General features: G+C 40.8%; 1 protein-coding gene across 4 annotated transcripts; it reads right to left on the bottom strand.

Moving 5' to 3' along the window:
• Positions 1-345: 345 nt before the first annotated feature.
• On the bottom strand, positions 346-13,057 carry pbrm1l (polybromo 1, like). Of its 4 annotated transcripts, none has more exons than XM_069536556.1 (30): positions 12,899-13,057; positions 12,418-12,584; positions 12,154-12,251; positions 11,832-11,979; positions 11,382-11,531; positions 11,096-11,212; positions 10,807-10,875; positions 10,621-10,719; positions 10,449-10,534; positions 10,218-10,309; positions 9,927-10,143; positions 9,670-9,811; positions 9,414-9,499; positions 8,980-9,259; positions 8,789-8,894; positions 7,552-8,191; positions 7,144-7,367; positions 6,867-7,058; positions 6,460-6,617; positions 6,121-6,363; positions 4,789-4,934; positions 4,509-4,666; positions 4,228-4,411; positions 3,940-4,144; positions 3,617-3,815; positions 3,371-3,526; positions 2,465-2,626; positions 1,998-2,062; positions 1,626-1,839; positions 346-775 (listed from the first exon to the last, which is right to left on the bottom strand). In XM_069536556.1, the coding sequence occupies exons 2-30, from the start codon at positions 12,556-12,558 to the stop codon at positions 612-614; spliced, it is 4,941 nt and encodes a 1,646-aa protein (XP_069392657.1). In that variant the 5' UTR covers positions 12,559-12,584; positions 12,899-13,057; the 3' UTR covers positions 346-611. The 4 variants fall into 4 exon arrangements, with proteins under 4 accessions (XP_069392657.1, XP_069392658.1, XP_019957169.1 ...); XM_069536557.1 differs by having other exon boundaries at positions 3,455-3,526; XM_069536558.1 differs by lacking the exon at positions 346-775 and adding an exon at positions 787-1,327.
• Between the last annotated feature and the right edge of the window lie 485 nt (positions 13,058-13,542).

The following is a 13,542-nucleotide window of genomic DNA, read 5'->3' as shown; positions in this document are numbered from 1 at the left end:
GGCACAGTGGTGAGTAGTAGTACATTTTTCAGTGAACTATCCCTTTAAAGCTACACACTAAGTAGAACACAACCCTCTGCCAGGCCTAACAGTCCCCTTAAATTAAATCAAGCTGCAGAACATTTCACACACTCAGAAATTAGTTTCCTAAACATCCTTTTTTTCTTCAATGTCCATGAATTATTCCTGTCTCATCTCCCAATGTAAAGGACAGAAATTAAAATCCTGGATCCACAACAAACTGAATGGATTCTTTACTGACCAACGGCAGTCTTCCACCAAGTTTTGTGGAAAACTGTGTCTGCTTACAAACCAAAAAATGGACAGGACGTAACAAACATCATCAACAGGGTATTCAGATTTTTATTTTAAGTATCAGTGAGCCAGAAAACACTGGTTTTACAACACAATTCATCTAAATGGTGTAAAAAAAAAACACACACACACACAAATCACTATCAAGCTCATTTTGTTAACTAATAAATATAAAACTGATCATGATTCACTATAAAATATTGCTTCTGTGGTCTATAATGCTTTCTAAACTCTGCTGTAGCTTGAGGATAAGAGCAGTGGGAGAGCTGGTTATAGTGGTTTGAGTTTCCTACGGATTACAGGTTGTATGCCTGACAGATGTTCAGAGAGTCTCTCAGCATCAAGTCACGCAGGCGCCACAGCGCATCCGCCATGGTGGTGTGGGCTCCCTTGCTCTTCAACCAGTGGGCTGGCAGCCTGCTCTCCTGCTCTTTGGTCAGGTGAGCATCTCGCCTATGAGCTGTTGTGAACGCAAAAGGTACTGGATTAAAATACACAAATAAACTGTAGGTTTTTGAAATAGCTGTTTAAAGGGTAAAACAATTATGCCTATAAAGAAACAAAGCTGAACAGTCTCTGATCACGGTATCAAATAGTGGATTTAAAGCAAGGGTTAGGTCTAGAGAATTGAGTGGTCCTGTGATCCAGGGCCCTGTTGCTTATTGGAGAAACATTCTGCGTTGACAGCCTACTCTTAATTTAGACAAGTCAAACAAATTTTTATTTAAATGCAGAGAAAAATATTCCAAGAAACCCAAAATATCAAGAAGCACCACTTTACTACCTGATTAACATAATTGTAAACTTTCATGTAAAAAGTCCAAATGATTTTAAAATCCGCTCCAAAAATGAAAAGATTACAGACAAACGGATAGACAGACCCATCCATCACTATACCTCCCTGCATTAGGTTGGGAATAATATTGAAATACTTTTCTGACGTATATTTATAAATCTACATACCCATTTCTATCACTTATTGTTCTTCATTTGTGAACAATAATCACATTACCTGTAACAGGAAACATTAAACATCAACATACACGTCTTGACTGAAAGAAAAAACAGCTAAGTATGAATTTAACATTTTAAAAAGAAATCCATTCAAATCTTTATGCAGAAGCATAATCTTTATGTGGAATCTTTATTTATGCAGAAAACCATCAATATAAAACAGACACTAATGTGACCACGATTCAAATCAAGTTTCTGTTCTGAGGATATTCTGTACACACACATACAGAGACAGAAAAACACCCCTCACCCAGGAGGCCGTGAGTAAAAACAAAAGACCACTCAAGGGACCCCACCTTTCAGTGTTTGGTCCCACTTGCTGACAGTGGCAGAGTCTGAATTCAGGCCCTCGATGTACTTCAGGTAGGCCTCTGAGTGGAGCACCCTCTGTGTCTTTGGTGGTGGAGCCACAAACATGGGGGTGGTGGGCTGCAGGTGTGAGGGCTGGCCTAACTGGCCCTGTCCTGGATATGGAGGAGGAGCGAGTTGTCCTGGGCTGAACATCCCAGGCTAAAATCAAGCAATGACAATATACTTATTAGGATGTGGACAACAAGTGCAACATTGAAGTATGTGATAATTATATGCTAAATTATGGAGGGAACAAAATTATCATCAAGTATTTGAATTCAACAATATGGTCTAGTGTTTTCGGGACTGGGCCTCACCTGTTGCATAAAGGTTCCTGATGCCGGACTTCCTGCCATGCCATTCATACCAGCTCCCATCATACCTGTTTGATGACAATATTTATTCTCTCTGCATTCAGCACCTGGAGAAAACTCAGACTGGTTTTTCTTTAGATCTACAATGATTATTTGTACAGTAGAAATGTTTCTGAATATAATCAAATACCGGTTGAATGTTAGTTTGAATATCAGTTGAATGTTAGTTATTTGGTCTCAGTTTTAACATGCATTACACTGTATCTGTGAATGTGTGTATGGATCCTGTATACTATTGTTGTGGGATGTGTGCACACTTTGAGAGAGGATGTTGTAGACCAGAGAGCTTTGCCTCTGCTCGCTCAGTAAATCTGGCAGTGCAGCCTCTGCACCAGGTAAACCCCTCCAGCAGGAGAGACACGACTGGATGTGACCGACTGAGCAGGTGTGGCTAGGACAGTGGCCCTTACCCTGATGAGGCATGCCAGGGTACCCAGGCATACCTTGCTGGAGATGGTGAAGAGGCAGGTGGGACCCCCCTGCAGAGTGAGGTGACATTGTTGCCACACTCAACAAGCCCTCATGGGGGCCCTGCATGGGCATATAAGGTGGGCCGTAAGCTCCCATCATGCCTTGGGGAAGAGGGCGGAGGAGAGGACAACAACATATCCATGCATAAGTGACATGCAGCTGACTCTAATATAACATGCACTACTACTGCACACTGTGGCCCCTTTCACACATGCACCGCGAGCCATTCATGCTCACTTATTTTACTTTGTTGGTCTCAGAATGTGTAACTACAGCTCTAGGGAGAGCAGAAGGAGCAATACCACAGTGTAAAACTAATCACTGTAAATTTAATATTTGATATGATTCAGTCATTTAGGTATACTGAAAATTTAGAGTGAGCCCCTTTGTACAGCTTTACTCTATCCATCTCTCTTCTGTTGTTCCTGCTGTGCTGCCTTTGAAAATGTTTTCAGTATGATAAAACCACCAGATTGAACACATCCAGTGATGTTAGAGGTTCAGTGTGTGAAAGGGGCAGACAAATACAAATGGGTCTGAGAAATGTTAGCGGATAAAATGAGCATGAAAGTTAGGTTTTTTTGTATTTAAGAGATTCTTGGTTAAAATAACAATCATGCAGTCAATGTCATGCAGTCTCACATATGAAGCTGGTGATAATAGAACTATGAAACATAAAACAATATGAAACAGCAGCAAGAGAAGAGAAAATGTTGCTTTGTGAATGTAGTTATTAGATAAATATTACGTTTAAAATGGTTAGAAAATTAGAGGATTAAATAGTCACGCCTTATTCCTCTGCTGCCTTGTTGCCAAACACTCGTGCTGTCTCTGAGAGGGGTTACCTGACACAGGTGTCATGGTCTGGTTTATCATTCCCATAGTGCTAGGCGAAGGCACCACCCCCATCAGTGCCCCTACTGGGGTACCTGCTCTAGGGGATGCTTGCTTCTGGGCCGGCCTCTCGCGCTCTTGTTGCTCCACTATTTTGGCCGCACGTTCTGCAAAATAAAAAAAAAATAAAGATTTAAAGTTTTGACTTCTGCTCACATTAAAAGGTCTTTCACAACAAATAAAGCTCTTGCTCTCACCTTCATACTCGGCTTTCTTGGTAGCTTCGAGGTTCCTCCACTCGGTGCCAACGAGTCGACTCAGCTCCCCAAAGGAAAAGTCTGGGTGTCGCGCTTTGATGACAGCTCGCATCTCACTGCTGAACAGGATATAGCCACTCATGTTGATCTTTCTCTTGGCCCCTTCCTTTTTTGATAAGCCCTTCACTTTGGGAGTGGACTTCATGGAAAAACAAACAAGTTAAAAAATCAAACTGGTTGTGTGAGAGTGTTTGTGCTAATATTAGGAGCAGAGGGTTTAAGCCTTGGATATAAGATTCAGGCTTTTAGAGGTGTCAAGGTACCTGAGAAGGTGTATATGGCAGCGTGTCCATATCGCTTGCATGTGGCATTGGTATCTGAGGCATAGAAGGTGTTACTGGAGCCTCCTCATCGTCCATATCTTCCATATCATCATCTCCGTCCTCTATGTCGGCCAGTTTAACCTCAAGCTCATCTATCTTCTTATCCAAAAAGGGTGAAGCTTCCTTCTGGGGCACCACCAGTTTTCTGTGCAAGACCGAAAAGACACCCAGACTTTGAGAAAATTTGAAAACATTGAACAAACTAAGCGGTCTGGTTCCCTGACTAACCTGAAATAGAAGATCTCCTCCTCCACCACCTTGGCGGAGTATGAGAAGCGTTTCAGACCCTTGAACTTTTTCATCTGCTTCTCAGTCTCAATGTAGCGGCTCTCGCACAGCAGGACGTCGTCCTCCGAGACCTCGGTGGATCTGCATGACAGGAAGTCCTTGAACGAGGAAACCATACATTTACCTGGAGAGCAGAGAGGAAGGACAGAACATGTTTGTTAATGAAACTGATGATGGACGCCAACATTCAAATTAATTTTAGGAAGTTATCAAGGCAGTACCTATGACACAGGTCATGGGCAAAGTCTCTTCCAGGTGGCTCAGAAAAACTTCTCTCTTGTAGAACATCTTTGTGGGCTCATGCTCGGTTTCCTCAGGATGAATGAAGATTGGTCCAAAGAAGTAAGTAGTTCCATTCTGCACCCACAGCTTCTCTATCCTGCAGTCAAGGGAATCATATTTCCATTAATTGATACCTCCATTATATTTATATAGCACCAATGACATATTAGACCTCAGGAGGCCTTCTTACACTAGAGAGAAAAATATATTTTCACTCACCTGGCAACCCGGGGCTTTGACAGACCGTGAGACTGGATGTAAACACAGTCTCCCACTTTAAACCACTTGTTGTTGTAGTATAACTGTTCATAATGCTGACAACCGGGCTCAGCTCCAGTCATCTCCACAGGGACATCCTCTTTCTCCTTTTAGAAGAAACAAAGAGGACCCAGGTGGGTGTTTATATTTTGACAAATAAACTTAAATACGAGGTAAGAGTTGGGTTGATTTTCAGTTTTGCCTGCCTGGTCTGGTGTAGGAGCTTTAACTGGTTAATTTCATGCAAAATGGCTGAACTGATATTTGTCATGATGAACGTGATGAGCAACCTAAAGCTAAATGTAACTTGTATTGCACTAGCAGTAAGTAGTATCACAACCTGTTATTTAATATTGTATTTGTTTCAAAGCAGACTAACGGAGCCGATGGTGACTGGCAACATAAAATAGATCGCATTTTAGAAGGAGGGGGAAAGATTCACATGGCACATGTGTTTCGTTACAAGTTCATGTGTTTATGGAACGATGATGAGCTGCCTCAGAGAAAACTAAAACTCTGCCAATATGGCAACATTTTGAATTAGAAGCTGACAAAGTTAAAAGGTTGTTGGGAAAAATAAAACACAATATGTCACTCATTACCGCCACCAAGTGGAGTAGAGTCACTACACTCTCTTGCTATATCTCAATTTGTGTTACTTCCATACCTACTTTTGCCTTTTTTTATGTATAAGTGAAGTCCCACTGACAAGTGTGGCAACAATGCACATGAAGTGCATTAGAAGCCTGGATGGTGCACGGAAAACGGTCAAAATTAAACAATGTGAAACAGTGGTGTGACAGTTACCAGTGTGGTTCAGTGTTTAATGTTAAGTGCTTAATATAAAGGAGTTTGAAAATGTTTGAGCCTGCTCGACACTTCCTGCAAGTCATTACTCCACTGTTACACCAAGATCCTGAAACTAAGCTAAGATTACCTAATTCAACTGAACCCTGCAATCAAGTCCAACTGACGATGTACCAGCTAGGACACAATAAACTCTGGATTTTATTTTTCATTTATACCTGAACTCCAACCTTTCAGTCTAGTATCATCTCCAGTATCTGGGTCTAAGATCTGTCTTTTTTGTCTCCATTTATTTTACAGTAAAACTTTGTATTTAATTATTATTGAATAAACAGCTAATAATTAATTAGTTAATTAAGCTTGTCCATAAGCTCATAAGCTCAGTGAGACCAAAAAAACAGAACTCACAACAAATGAATCAAGTTATCCATCAAAACTTGGACTACATAGTTTACATAGGCCATGTTTAATACAGTATCACCTTACCTTCTCCACAAAACTGCCACTGTCCGCATATGAGATTGTTAGCTTGTCCTGGTTAGGCTTAGCGAACATGGAGGCTACACGGACAACGGGCAAAGGCACCTCTCGTGAGACCAACTTCACAGAGCTCGCAGGCATGGCCCATATCTTGATCTTCTTGAAGGATTTGTTCCTCGCAGCATAGCGGGATTCACAGACATACACATCCTCAGGCCTGTAGCCCTCTGGCTGCATTTTGAAATAGTCCTACATGCACCAGAAAAGGTAATGAATAGGTTAGCACTGTTCTGCAGAGTAAAAACACTTTTCATCATGTGGCTCAGGTTCTGTAGAAGGTCTTACCTTCACACACAGGACTACACATTTGCCCAAGACTTTGCTGAGGGACACTTTGTTGTAGTAGTCGCTCTTGAAGGCCTCTTTCTCCAGAAACTTGCGTGTGGCCAGGTGGAAGGTTTCACTTGGCCTGTAAAACCAGCAACCATACAGCCACTTCTCACCTTCAAACACAAATACAAGCAAAATTCAGTACAGGAAAATTGAGATTTTACCATTTTAATGGATCCATTGCAATCATCAATAATCAATATTTAGAGTACAAAACAAACATTTCTTAAATTAATCCTGTCAGCTGATTTAAAAAAAAAAAAAAGGTACAACATATTGTCCCATTCATAGCAAACTGTATGTAAAGTGACATAGGTATTGTGGTCATTTTATTTATTTTTTTAAATAGTTGATTGTGGTACCTGCTTCATTCTCCCACAGACGTTCAATACAGACGATGTGTGGCTTCAGGTTTGGTTTCGACGGCTCCACATACACAAAGTCCCCCACATAGTAGGTGCAGTTTTCAAAGGTGCAGTCCTGACTGTACACACGCTCTGTCTCTGACTCCGACTGCCATGCTTCTCCTTGCAGGTCTCCAGCTTTCTCACCATCTTAGAGGTAGAAATGTATATTTATTTGAGATGGATACCACATCAACATTTTTAGACCTCTTCATTATAAAAACAGTTCATATACCTTTATTATCCTCCTCGTCCTCTTCTTCTTTCTTTTGCTCGTCCTCCTCGATCTCTTTGGGAATTTTTTCCCTTTTCTCCTGATCCACGTCACTGTGCAGGTGTTTTGACGTGTAGTTGAGCGCAGTGGACAGTAGGATCTCTCCATTCTTGCATAGCTCATCCCTGATTTTAATGAAAAACTGCTGCAGCTCAACTGCGTCTTCAAATATCTCAGAGTCAGTCCTGCAAAAGTGAAAAGGGGAAAGGTTTCTCTATTTTGATGTGACTTAAGTTGTTACTTGTTGTAACAAAAGCATAACATGTGCTGACAGCGAACCAGAAAACAAAACAGAGCTAATCATTTTACTGACACAGCCTCAGACTACATTGTATATAAATCATGTCTTTTTATAATAAATTTGTATACCTGTGTAGCCTGCGTGCCTTCTCCAGCACCTCAAACATGTGTTCCTGGAAAACATCCAGTCTCCTGTAGCGGCCTCGGTCCACGTTCATCCTTATGACATCAAAGTTGAGTGGTGGCTTCTCAGGAGAGGCTGGATCCACAGCAGGAATCTCAGCCAGCGAGTCGCTGTAGCATCTGCCCTCTTCATCCTGGTGGCCCAGCACTGACACAAACAGGTTCCGGATCAGCTCTCTCACCAGAAGTCCAACAGCAGGAGGCCCAGAGTCCTCACCACCCTCCTGCTGCTTACGTGTTTCCAGCAGCACCCGGTGCAACACCAGAGCGTCTCGGTAGATCAGAGACTCTGGCTCATTGTATATGCAGGCGTTGTTGAACATGAGAACAAAGTCCTCAACCAGGGCCTCAACATCCTGGTAACGACCAGCCGCCATATGACTTCGCAGGCGCTCCATGTCGATGGGCCTCTTGATGGTAGCATAGTAGTCAGGCAACTCGGCACGAGACGGCAGACGGAGGAAGATCTGGCTCAGACGCCGTCCTCTGCGATCAGTGAAGTTCCGCACAGCGTCATAGAGCTCATTCAACCTCTGCTGGAGGGGCGTGAGGTATTTGGACTTCTTTGGAGAAACACCACTCTTTCCTAAAAATTACAGTTAGGTCATGTATTGTAAAAAATAGTGTTACTAACAGCTACATGAAAGCACTCAAAAGAGCACAGACCACTGCAAAGGCCTAATAATCTGTCAGCTAGCCTTTTCACTGTTGCCATTGTACATGGTGAATGGAAAAATCACCAAACAAAGGATTTCTCCGCTGCTGTGATCCTGAATGTGCCCTGCAAATATTTTGTGTTTAACAGGTAAAGATACTGAAGATTCTGTGTTAATATTTGGTTCATTATGAAACTGTGGGAGGACAAATTGGGACTCTGACAGGCCAACATCTGTCTCTGTAATTAATGAGAAACACTGCTGTAGATTGAAAAATGAAACCCTGTGCAAAAAAAGAAAAGGGTAAAATCTTTCTTCCACATGGAGGTGCAAGGGCAGGCTGGACTTCATACATGAATTACCAAAGGATAATTAGCAAACAAATATTTTTATGTGAGAAATTAATTGTTTTAAACCTCTTCTAGTGAATTCTATACCATAATGAACATGTGGTATATTTTAGAAAACGATCAGCAACAATGTAAAGTTAAACCGGCTGCAATTTAACTTGATATCATCAAACTTACTTAGTTTCAGTTTTGGAGATCCCATTTCCTCTTCTTCAGTGGAAGGTCCTAACTCCTTGCGCTTGTCTTTCAGTATCTTCTCCAGGATATCAGCATCATTATACACCTATGTAATCCAAACATTGGGAGTTACAAGAATACAATGGATACAATATCGGCAGAACTGAATAAAACTGATTCAAACAGTCTACCTGAGACCCCTCTTCATTGTAATGCCTGGCGTTACGGAACATCAGCCTCATGTCATCCATCAGAGCTTCCTCTGTGGTATAGCGCTCAATGCGGATGTTGTGTTCGATGGTTTTCATGTCCATAGGTTCGAGGATGACGTTATAGTAGTCAGGGTAGTCCTTTTTGGAGGGTTTAACCATAAAAAGGTCACAGAGACGCCGATTGGTGCCTGACTCCTTGGCCTCTGTCACTGCAGCGTAAAGGGCTTTCATTCTGTTCTTTTTGACATTTTTCTTGTGGCTTGAAACAGAAAAGCATAATATGGATAAGCACGCATGAAAATACAGAGCAACAGAATACAAGAATAACTAATTAAGGGTAACAGACTAGAGAAGCTTCTGTGGTTTGAGAGAGAGAGCAATAGATAATTTTAGAAAATGTAAAACTGCTATACCTTTTCCTCTTGACACTCCCTGCATCAGATGACAGAATGCTGTCTCCATCCTCATCATCTCTCCTTAAAAGCTCCCTCCTCTTTGCCTGTCCAGACAGCAAGAGACAGATGCATATAGTATCACAATAGACACTCATGTTTGCTTATCTTTCTACGCAAGATAAGGGGTATCTCTGCTGGTCTGTTTCAAATTATGTGGATTGAATAGAAATATCTTCCAGCACAACCTGACAGCGATTAATTGAGAAATCATTACCTGCATGATCTGCTGAAGCCTGAAGGCTCGTTTGTAAATGCTTGAGTTAGGCATGTTGTAGCGCTTTGCATTCTCAAACATTAGATTGAGGTCAGCGTCCATCTGCTCAACACTTTCATACTCCCCATTCTTCATCTTTGTCCTTAAAAACAAAACAAAATTCACTAAAATTGAATTGAACATTAATCAATTTTGACCTTTTGGTTTTTAAATGTTCTACACTGCTGACTTGTATATATTGAATGAGAGTTCCTTACCTGATCTGCTGCAGAGCGATGGGCTGTTTGATCTGCTGATAATAATCGGGATATTCCCTGCGAGATGGCAGGTGCTGGAAGGGTTCAGAGAAGACCTGGCCCTGGTTGTTCCTGGCACCCCGCACAGCTTCATACAGCTGGAAGATCGGGTTACTCATCTCCATACTAGAACTCTGACTCTCAGCCTCTGACTCTCCCTCATCATAACACACAGAGCCTGCAAACATTCATATGGTAAACTGTTACACAAACACAAGGTAAAATATTTAATCTTGAAGCAACAATACTTACCAGAGAGAACAGGGTCGTCCTCACTCTCTGAACCGTAGTGAAGAGCAACGCTGACACCAGAAAGTCGATCACCCTGGCCAGACCTGCGATTTCTGAATAAGAACAGTTATGACACAAGGCTTACACCATTGTAGATCTTGAAAGAATCCGTCTTGGATCAGGGAGTGATTTGCTCTTATTTGCGATAAAAAGAATTGTACCCTAAATACTATTATTATTATTATTTAATACCTGATGCGAAGACTTGATTTAGTGGGTTCTGCATGTTCAAGTTCAGTCTTCCGCTGGATGAACACTTTCTTTATGGTGTTTGCATCCTGTACAGTAAGAGAACAATTGTTATTATTTGAAGTTATGTTAAATCTTATTGAAAAAGGAAAAGAAATCAAAAAGACAAGTTTACCTTAAAAACCTGAGATCCTGGTTCATTGTACATTTTGGCATTTTTGGCCATCAGGTCAATGTCCTTGGCCATCGCATTGACACCTTTATAGTATCCAATCTATTCAAATGAAATAAGTTGGTGCTAGTTAGAATAAAATATGTTGTGCTGACAAGAGTTAATTCAGTGAGTGAGTCTGATGTCTACCTGTATTCTTTGAGCAATTGCTCTCAAATCTATTGGCTCCTTGATAACGGCATAGTAGTCTGGGTAATGCTAGAAAAGAAAGACAAATATAAACTGATGAGATGAAGATGACTGGCACTATTAAACTGTTGTAGATTATAGTACAAATCTGAATGGATTGCTTTAGCATGAATGTGGCTTTCTTAATCGATCATAAACTTGTATTGTTGTTAGAGCTGAAAAATAAATGTTAAAAACATAACAGTTTCATGGGAATTGATGTTTACCCAAAGACTGTTCAAAGACTTACCACTTTGGAAGGCAGTTTCTGGAACAGTTCGCTGACCAGACGCCCTGAGGGATCAGCGTGTGACACTATAGCCTCCAAGAGTTGCTCCAACACCTCCTTCAAACTACCAGTTGAGGTCTGAAAGGTGATAATTATGCATGAATTAGGTTTCACAGCAGCCCTTGTTTTTCTATACAATAAACTCGAGTCACCACAAAATGCAGATTAAAAGCATATTCACACATTTCACTCACTGATAGACAGACAAAGAAACTGAACAATACATTTAACTAGTACTATCACTTGCCTCATCCTCTGTTGACATTCCTGGATTATCCATCATGTCGTCACCATCTTCATCATCATCATCTCCATTTCCAGGCTGCACAAACTCACTCCTTGTTTGAAGATACACCTGCCACAGCTTACATGCAGCTTGATACTCCTCACTGTCCCTCTGAAGTGTTGTACATGAAAAAAAAATGAATATATCAAGATTGAGGGGCATGATATTAATTAAAAAAATTAATCTAATTCCCCTGTACAATAATATATAAGACTATATTGATTAATTAATTATTAATTAAAAGATAATTTCTTTACTACAGGACTAGTCATAGCTTAGTATAGTAATATGTGGAGAGAAGAAACATTGAAAAAGACGTTTTTAACAATAATTAATTTTAAACTCAGAGAGGGCATGTAAATACAGGAATAAATTATTAATGATGCAAGTACTCTCTTTGCTATACCATACCTTGTAGAATGATTTGGCATTGTTGAACATGAGTTGGAAATCAGCTGTCAGCTGCTCCACATCATTATAATCTTCTGACTTGAGTTTATACTGAATCTTTGTCATATCAATTGGTTGAGAGACAACTTCGTAATAATCAGGCAGATTCCTGAAAAAGTGCAAGAGAGGACAAAAAACATCACCACAGGCTGCATTTCATAACAATACACAGGCACTAATCAGAGTGTCAAATCTCTGCATGGAATACAGTAATACGTGTGTAATAGGGTTTTTTCATGGGCGCAGAATTTATCTTGGCCAGTTTGTAATGCTATAATAATACCTTCTCTTTGGTACCCTCAGAAAAACGTCACAAAGTTGCCTTCCATGATCATCCTTGTGGTCCCTGACAGCATTGAACAACTCGTGGCAAACAGCGATCTGAGAGGGCAGAGGACAAATTAAAGATCGACAGCACCAGAGAAAATGTTTGCAAATGGTTGAATGAGAGGAGAGAAGACTCCAAATCAATTCGATTTAAGGTCGAGGACGCACATCCAACGATGACTGCCATTAAAATCAATTCAATAAATACAAGTGTATTCACCATATCTACAGGAGGGACATTGGAGATCCTTCTTCGCTTCCTGCCACTTCCAGGAGTAGAGGAGGTATCGTCGAGGTCTCCCCCTCCGCTGACGCTGCTGGAGGGTGAAGTGGCCCTTCTCCTCTTCGAGCTCGCTGACATTGCTAATCAACAAGCTAGCCCGCTAGCTACAAAAACAGCACAAAGGGGTTCATCTCAGTGTGGATTCTGACCCGGGTTAGACCCGATTCATACAAAGGTTAAAGGGAACATCGGCCGCTCATCTGTTCATCCTCAACTACAGTAGTGGTGTGAAGTGAAGCGTTAGCATTAGCACGAATGTATGAAACAAAGCAAAGAGCCGAGCAGCAGTTAGCATGTTATCATAGCTGGTTTGTCGCTTTCCTACAAACACGGCGAAGCTAAATATTAGAAAGTTACCTAATAAAACATATCAGATCTGGGACAAATGAATGCAGAAACTGAGTGTGAGAAATCTTACCCAAAACGCAGCAAAGTTTGTCGTAGATCCCTGAGCTAAAATGTGTGACGGCTAGCTGGCTAGCTACTGTTGTTTGAAAACTCCTGCCCGGAAGAGAGGTGCAAGCGCCACATCAGACAGCGCTGCCCTCTAGAGCTTAGGAGAAGTACTGCATCAAAGGGAATATGCCTCCTGTAAACAGATCAACAAATAGACAATGAATAGATTTTAATATATCTTTAACATAATAAAGTTAATATTAGAAGGCTCTTAGTTTTTATACAATGTAAGTCTGTAACCGAGGCATCATTTTGGCCTATTGCACCACGTGACACTGTAGGCAAGGTAAGTTTGTTATGTAGCACATTTTAATAACATGGTAATTTAAAGAGATTTGCTTGGAAACAATGCATTTATAAAATATGTTAAACACAGGGAAATATTAAAACATGACATTTTCTCTTGGCAGCGCTTTATAAAAAAACAACGAAGCCCGGTTTTTACAGCAACAACAACAATATATTCATTTTGTTATTGTTATTAACAAAATCATCGTAATATATGGTGGTGTTATTATTTTTCATTGTTAATGTTTTATTAAGTGCTTGTGAGTCATGATGAGCCTGAGACTTAAGTAGTTATGATTAAAAGGTATTTAGGATTAT

The sequence above is a fragment of the Paralichthys olivaceus genome, chromosome 2 (genome assembly GCF_024713975.1).
Source record: "Paralichthys olivaceus isolate ysfri-2021 chromosome 2, ASM2471397v2, whole genome shotgun sequence".
Lineage (NCBI taxonomy): Eukaryota > Metazoa > Chordata > Actinopteri > Pleuronectiformes > Paralichthyidae > Paralichthys > Paralichthys olivaceus.
This window is presented reverse-complemented; position numbering and strand designations above follow the sequence as displayed.

Coding starts and splice junctions, on each gene's coding strand:
- pbrm1l (XM_069536556.1), bottom strand. CDS start 12,558: ATGTCAGCGAGCTCGAAGAGGAGAAGGGCCACTTCACCCTCCAGCAGC. Junction 8,192..8,788: donor ATCTCCAAAACTGAAACTAA/GTAAGTTTGATG, acceptor TGTAATTTTTAG/GAAAGAGTGGTGTTTCTCCA. Junction 7,059..7,143: donor GGACGAGGAGGATAATAAAG/GTATATGAACTG, acceptor TCTACCTCTAAG/ATGGTGAGAAAGCTGGAGAC.